We start from the raw sequence: 8241 nt of genomic DNA on the forward strand, positions 1-8241 counted from the left end.
ATATAACGATAATATTAGTTTGAATTAAACAAATTATGTAAAACCTAATTGAATTTGACTAAGAAACATGAAACACAAAGATACAAGGAAAAAACAGCAATTATCTCAAGATTCGGATTTGATAGCATTATTTACAATTTGACTACCATTTACACTAGCAAGCCACTTTCACATAGCCTTATTTAACACATGTAAATGATGGACATCCAACAACCGGCCGATCCAATCTAGCATCTTGTTTGTTAACAATTTTTAACCAAATAAAACTTGTTGCGTTATATTTTTTATTTAATCTCTTGTGCTGTTTAATGACTTTATTTGTGGGCTCGTGGGCTGTATAATCAATTCCCTTATTTCTTTTGTCATCCCACGGGTTGGAAAGCTGCAATAACTCAATTTTAATCAATGATCACCACGTTAGTTCAGATCAATTAACTACATATAATTTCAGCTAATTTAGATTTTTTTTTTCTTAAATTTAGTTAAATGTAATGCATATATTTTTTTATGAGGGTACGTAACATGCATCCTTTCTCATTCATATCACAAGGGGGCGAATTAAGCCTTGCTTTCTTAACACATAAAATCAGTGATTGCCTAGGTGAAAGTATTCAATGGTATTTGTAACACCCTAGGCAAACCCACATCAGTCGAGTTGTGGATAAAAGAGATTCTTAATTGGTTCATAAGTAAATACCTCGCCTCTTAATCACCAACGTGTTTTGGATTTAATGCTAGTGGACGAGAGGAGAGCTCCATAGTTAAGTGCGCTTAGGTGAAAATAATACTAGGATGGGCGACCTCTTGAAAAGTGTCCACATGACAACAAAAAACAATTCCGTGAGCTTCCCGTGGACAAAGTAGACAATATTAATGGTACGAGAGGCCGGATGTTACGTTCGGCCTCTTTGAGATTGTTTTTGATCTCGGTTCTTAGGTACAAATGCATGATAGGCAGTTGTATTTAAAGTCGTTCACTTGCCACTAGAAACAACGCCTTCATTGGTTATACTTTCTTTATTGCTTGGCATGATGAATGGTGATTAGATTTTTGTTTTGTGTTAGTAGGATCTTTTTCTTAAGGCTTTGATACTATAATAAAATTATTATGGCATTATGGCAAAAGAAGTAACCAAAGAAGATGGATTCGTATATTGATATTGTTCATATTGATTCCATTAGAGATCATCCCTATCAATACAAGGGAGCTAAACACAAAAGACCTTAATTTAAGGCAAGCTAACAGGAGAAGATGAAGGTAAGAAAATAAAAGAAACAAATCGTCCAAAAATAAATAAATCATCTTCTCTGTATATGCCACAATCTTAGTTAGGATCGGGCTCTATTGGAAGAAAGGAATGGCACGATCCATACGAAATTAATACCGTAAGAACTAGTAGTTTCGTGTTTTTTTTAAGTCCAGTAACTTCTATTTATTTATTTCAATTTTCATTTTGTGACTTTTTTAATAGTAATATTTTAGTAGTATTTTATTTTTGTTTTGTTTAATTGTTAAAATTATTATTTTTAATGAAAAAAATATTCAACTAATTTAAAAACAATGATTAAAAAGTTATTAATATTGTTTATGACCACTTAAATTATTACTATGACTAAATTTCACGCATGTGTTTTGTAACATTAATACAATCATGGAGGTATTCACCGCAATTTTGATGACATGAGAACGGTACGTAATAACAAGAGGATAACTCATGAGTTCACACTTCAATTGTTGTAGTTTCTTTTAAATTTACGTGGAGAATAGTATTGATCAAAGCGCTTCTACTCTAGTAAAATTAATGACAGGGTTCCTCACCATTACTTTGAAGGTTCGAACCCAATAGTGGGCATTGTTAATAATTCAAGTAAAATTAATGGGTGTGCGATTAGGCCGTTTTAAAAAAGACAACTAATGATGGATTATAATTTTTTACGCGTACTACATTTTTATGTCTATCAAAGTGATTTTATCGGGTAATTGGGTCACTTTTTTTATTTTTTTCGTTGAATTGAGTTGGGTTCTCGAATTTGTTTGGTTTCTGAGCATTTTTTTAAGATGATTTCAATTTTTAGATTTTTTTTAAATTTGTTTGTGAAGAAAAAACAGGGCATTTTTTTTAATTTGATTTGAGTTGTTTTTTTAAGATGATTTCAATTTTTAGATTTTTTTAAAATCTGTTTGTGAAGAAAAAACCATGTATACACATGTAACTAATATAAAGTTTGTATTCCATAGGACCACACTCTACACTAGAAGTGGTCACGATAGATTTTCGAGCCAACAAGGTTTGACCCGTCTTATAAATGAAAATGATATAAACAGCGACAATTTATGCACGATTTATGTGCTTAAAAATTTTATCATTTTTCTTTAAAAATACAAATCAGAATTAAAACATGCACGATGTATTAGAATTCATTTAAGATTTCTCTTACTACTTAATTCCTAAAATAATGTTTTAGTGAAACTTTTATTGAAAGTTTTGGGTATATGTGTGAATGAATGTCTTAAAAATAAAAATGGTAAAACTTGTCTCACATCGGGTTGGGAACAAAATTAGGAGTAGTTTATAAGGTTTAGCTTTTATGTTGTGTTTTACTACAAGTCTTACCCGCGCGCAAAGGGTGCAAAATTGGGTTTCTGTACTAAAAATTCTTCGAACTCGTGCGTGCCCGCACGTCCGCGGACACGAATGTAGCTCCGAAAACCCGGGCCCGCGTGAGCCAATTTTTTGCATTTGTTTTTGAAAATTTCATAACTGAACTTTGGTCAACGATTACATGATTAATGTTATTATTTTCGGTTTTAACTGATGCACTAATGACCGTTATTCATAATTATTATGCACTAATGATCATTATTCAGTTATGACTTTTTTGGCTATAAAACCAGTCCAAATGCTTCAGCCAAAGACACCATAATATACAACACTCTCTAATTCTCTATAGCATTACTCCATTTACATTTCAGGCAAGTCGTTAGTCCGGCGGTCTGCTACGGCTGTTTTCGAACCGACGTACCCTGGAAACAAACCGCGAATTTGTTTAAGGGAATTATGTTAAACACAAGCCTGATTCACCGTTATCATTTATTATTTCATTTTTCCTTGTTTCAGGTTCTAATACAGGATCATCAACAATTTTTAGGGTCTGTTTTACAAGGGTTAATTGGAATGGAAATGTCTCGAAAAGTCATAGGTGGGTTGTCCCAGTTAAATCTATCATTTGGGCATTCGATTTCACCCCGAAACACTTTTCGTGCAAGATACATAACATTCAAAACTTAAAAAAAAAAAATAAGACGACACGTTTTCTAGTTGTCACTCGTAATTTAATTTAGGCTTGTCATTTACCATTATCTGTGTCATTTCCTTCTATGGTTTGTAACTTTGAAATTTTGGCATACCTGTCAAAATTAGAAATCCGTGTATGATGGGCCTAACGCAATATTTTACTCATTAGAAATTTATCAATAAACAATTATTCTTGAGAATATTTTCTTTATTCATTTGTCGCTTCCGCATCGCATCACGATGAGGCTGGGTTCGCTAGAAAAAGGTTCAGGGTTTGTGTTTAGAGCCTAGGCTCTGTTTCTTTTACCTTCTTGTACGTGTAGGTGATTCGCTAGCCATATAAGCGAACTCAATCCTTGCCATTTGACCCGGACATGTTGTAAAAGGTTGAAGTATTTTGAATTATTTGTTGTCACAAACAAAGTCAGTAAAAACCTATGAAAGTTTTGACAAGTTGGATTGAACGGCAGGTGAACTCCGTCAAATTGAATAAAAACTTAATAAGTTTAACTAGGACCGACTATTAAGGTGTGCGAGCAGCACCCTCGATCGAGTTATGCTTTTTTTTTGGCCAAAAACTTTTTTTATATATATTTAAAAAAATATCTTATATAATATAATTAGATTTCGATCGTTTTAAAATTATTGGGTCCAAAATTAATTTTTTTGTATTTATAATCTATTTGGTAAAGTTTAGGTTATTGGGCCCAAACAAAAAACCATTTGGTAAAGAATGGTAGGGAAACTTCATGAATCATTGTTTAGCCGTTAGTTATTGTGTATCACTAATTGATTTTATTACTATATTTTTGCTATATTTATGGTTATAACGTTAATATTGTTTAAAAAATAGGAGCATTTACATATATCCTTTTCCTAAAAACATCAATTACATATCTCCTCTACTTCAATCCAAATCGAATCGATGTTAAGACGAACATATCGAACACTAATAAACCGATTGAAATCGAACTTTTAATCAATAGTCAATATAAAAAAAGTTTTGGATTTAGTTTTTTTTTACCAACAAAAACAACTCAAATATAATTAAAAAGTGGTGGTAGTCATTTATGGCGATGATAGGATAGCCGGAAGCTTGCCGGAAAAATTGAGTTTGCCGGAAGTAAGTTGGAAAAGATGATTTGATGGTGTGGGTTTAACTTTATAATTACTCACATAACTTTGTTTTTTAATTAATTTATTAATGGTAAGGCCGTAAGAGATATGGGTAACTTAATAATTTGATATGAAAAAGGAAAATATGTAATTGTTTGTTTAGGTGTGAGGAAATATGTAATTAAGGGTGTTAAGTAAGGAAAAATATTTAAAAATCCCAAAAAATAAGCTTATATATTTCATTACTCGTTTTGTTCTATAACTTCTTTTATTTCGGGTCGACTGAGGTATGGAAATTCTCAAAGATCGATGACATGATTTTAATTGTGAAAAAAGTTCTTGCCACCCAATTGAACTTGTCAAGTTGGGTTACCTACCTATAGCAACATGTCTAAAAATAAAAAGATTCCAAAAAACACCTACTAGTATGTCTCTTTCCTAAACAACCTACGACTCAAAAGTAATTTAATGCGAACCTTGTGTGGCTTCATTTTTTTTTTTAAAAGAAGAGGATAATGTTACATGTGTTTCATAAGCACTAATTAATAGTATTTGTCCATCCTTTTTGAAACGTGTAAAATTACCTCAATGAATTTTGCATTATATATATGCCTCTTAAACCTTAGCCACTCACCACATATATCAATCATAACTTTAATTTTCTCTAAAAATGGCTTGCAATTACTCAACCGTCTCTCTTCCTTGTGTAGGAAAGGTAGCACTAGCACCAATTGAGTCACCAACTCTCAACACAAACCTAAATTACATTAGTAAATCTAATACAATTAAGACATTAAGTACTACTGTTTCGTTAGAAAAAGCTCCGATTATCGGGAAATTTGGAAGCTTTGGAGGAAAATTCGTAGGCGAAGTCCTCATTTCTCCGTTGGCAGAACTTGAGGCTGAGTTCAATTCGGTTTTGCTTGATCACGAGTTTAAGGTTAGTCGAAAAATCTTTCTTCGCGTATGTCCATTTTCCTTCTATTTTGATGTAAAAGTTGATATATAGTTAAGAAAGTGAATGTGCATGTTCAAGGCAAAAAATAAAAATGAAAATTATTTTTTTTTCTTTCGTTATATTCACCGATTTGTTGATCATAAAATATATGAACATGTATAGATGGAGTTAGTAAGTGCAATGAGGGATTACGTTGGACGTGAAACGCCTCTTTATTATGCCAAAAAGCTCACAGATTACTACAAGAACATCAACGGAGAAGGTCCTGAAATATATATTAAAAGAGAGGATCTGAGCCATGGAGGATCATACAAGATGAACAATGTTGTTGCACAAGCCATTTTGGCAAAACGGATGGGCCGAAAGACCGTTATAACTGCGACAAGTACCGGTCACCATGGTGTTGCAACAGCTGCTGTATGTGCCAAGTTTTCTCTAGATTGCACTGTTTATATTGGAACCAAAGATATGCTGAGAAAACCCTCAAATGTGCAACTCATGGAGTTGCTTGGAGCTCAGGTACTTATATTTTGTTTCCTAAATCAGTATTTATCTGCATTTGAACTTTCCCATGAAATCTTTGTACGTAGTTACATCCAAATTCGTTTATATTTTTATTTTAATCATTTAATATTACATGGATAGAAACTAAACAGAATAAAATACATATTTGAAGAGCAAAAAGGTTAAAATAGGCCTTTCTTTAAAAGTAAGATAAGATATAAGTTGAAAATCATGAAAAATCAATATAAATTTCTGTTGGAAAAAGTTTTAAGAATGTCACTTTCATTTCTTGAACAATAAATCTTTTTTTAATACATTTGTCTTTTTATTGTTCCAATAGATATCCAAATAGAAGGAATTAACTAAATATTATCGACTATTTGTGTATAGGTTAAGCCTGTTGATGGAGGCTTTCAGGCAGCAGCCTCAGAATCAACTAGGGGATGGATGGAAAACCTACAAACTGGCTATTACCTTTCTGGAACGGCTGTGGGCCCGCACCCAATCCCGACCATGGTCCGTGAATTCAATTCGGTGATTGGAAAAGAAACAAGGAGACAAGCAATGGAGAAGTGGGGTGGTACTCCAGATGTTTTGGTTGCTTGTGTAGGGACTGGTTGCAATGCTTTAGGTCTGTTTCATGAATTTGTAGGCGACAAACACGTTCGGATGATTGGAGTTGAGGGTGGTGGAGTCGGATCTAAGACTGACGAGTTACATTCGGCGAGTCTTGTAAGAGGTGAAATTGGTGTTTATCATGGAGCCATGTGCTATTTGCTACAAGATGAAGAAGGCCAAATCACAAAAACAAAATCTGTTGCTAGTGGGTGAGTGTTAGTTATTATTGGTTTAATTATTATTGCTTAGTCTTATTAGATCCTTAAATATTAATATGTACGTTTATTTGGCAGTTTGGAGTTTCCAGGAGTAAGCCCAGAACTAAGTTTTTTAAAAGATGCTGGCAGAATTGAGTGTTATTCAGTTACTGATAAAGAGGCTCTTGATGGTAAGCATATATAAGAATGGAAAATCCCCAAAATGTCCATTTTACCGCAACAAGTAAAAAGGAAAATGACAATTTTACCAAATCCGTCGAGCCCGACTGTTATAAATGTCAGGTGACGGTATTGCCAACCTATTATAAATAGCCACGTATCAAATTAATAATATGTTGTAAAGAAAATTCCATTGGAACTCACATAAATGTCGTCAAAACTCACAAAAATTTGGTCGGAACTCACAAAGTTTGTCGGATCTAAAAAATATTTTGCACCCCATGAGAACTTTGTATGCGTGGCTGCTTGTTGTAGGTGTACAATGCCGGGGTCTATTGGGTCCAAGAAATTTTAGATTAACATTTGAGGAACTTTGTGGTCAAATGGAAATTTTTTTGAAAGTAAAATGAACATTTGGGGATTTCCCATACAACAAAAACTACACTATACATAATACATATATACATTATAAGTGGTAGAAAATCTCTTCTAGTGCTTGAACCTTATTGCCTTTGTATTGATGAAATGCAGCATACAAAAGACTGTGTCGTCTTGAAGGGATAGTTCCAGCATTGGAGGCGTCTCATGCCTTCGCATATCTTGAAAAGCTTTGCCCTACGCTGCCTAATGGGGTGAAAGTTGTAGTTAACTGCAGTGGCAATGGGTACAGCGATGTCACTACAGTCGTCAACAGCATTCCTGTCAATGAAATTTGATATGCATAGTAGCGTAAAAATGTGTATACATGTATGAGATCCAAGCTGAACACGATGGTAGATATAGAAGTAATCTTATGTTCCAAACAAAAAACAATTGTTAGCAATAAACGTTCCGTTTGATTGTGAAAAGTAAAAGAAAATGATTAGTTTAGTTTGAATTAAACAAATATAAAACCATTGTTACTTAACTAACAAATAAGCAAAGATGCACGAAGTGTTCACAATTAATTTTTAGAAAAAAGTACAAAAAATGACATATCCTAAATGTGCTTAGATGAATAAGGTGACGATGAATCTGGTAAGGTTTAAAGACAGTCAGATCGAAAAGTTTACAAAATGACATTCTGACGAAGTTCTTAAACAGTTGGTCCGACAATAGCAGTTTTTCAGACCGTTGGGCCAACTGTTTATACATGCTGGAATATCTCTTCCTTTTTTTAGTTCCATCGGCTCGCACGATTTGTTGGAAAAGGAAAGGTCAAAATGGCCATTTTGAGGATTTCCCCAAAATTTTAAGATATATAAGAGCCTACACTTAAATAAACCTTTGTCTCGCAACACACGCAGGCGTTAAACATATTAATATAGCACGCGTACCTTGCTTTGGTTCCTCGTACATCTTTGCTGCGTCTTATTTTTTATTTCATCTCATG

General features: G+C 33.4%; 1 protein-coding gene across 1 annotated transcript; it reads left to right on the forward strand.

Moving 5' to 3' along the window:
• Positions 1-5082: 5082 nt before the first annotated feature.
• On the forward strand, positions 5083-7673 carry LOC143611734 (tryptophan synthase beta chain 1-like). The gene is made up of 5 exons (XM_077085895.1): positions 5083-5352; positions 5533-5889; positions 6265-6701; positions 6786-6880; positions 7401-7673. The coding sequence occupies exons 1-5, from the start codon at positions 5083-5085 to the stop codon at positions 7583-7585; spliced, it is 1344 nt and encodes a 447-aa protein (XP_076942010.1). The 3' UTR covers positions 7586-7673.
• The last annotated feature ends 568 nt before the right edge of the window (positions 7674-8241 follow it).

The sequence above is a fragment of the Bidens hawaiensis genome, unplaced genomic scaffold (genome assembly GCF_021521415.1).
Source record: "Bidens hawaiensis isolate Kalapana, Puna unplaced genomic scaffold, B.hawaiensis_p1.1 tig00002236_1, whole genome shotgun sequence".
NCBI lineage: Eukaryota > Viridiplantae > Streptophyta > Magnoliopsida > Asterales > Asteraceae > Bidens > Bidens hawaiensis.

Coding starts and splice junctions, on each gene's coding strand:
- LOC143611734 (XM_077085895.1), top strand. CDS start 5,083: ATGGCTTGCAATTACTCAACCGTCTCTCTTCCTTGTGTAGGAAAGGTA. Junction 5,353..5,532: donor TGCTTGATCACGAGTTTAAG/GTTAGTCGAAAA, acceptor GAACATGTATAG/ATGGAGTTAGTAAGTGCAAT. Junction 6,881..7,400: donor TGATAAAGAGGCTCTTGATG/GTAAGCATATAT, acceptor GATGAAATGCAG/CATACAAAAGACTGTGTCGT.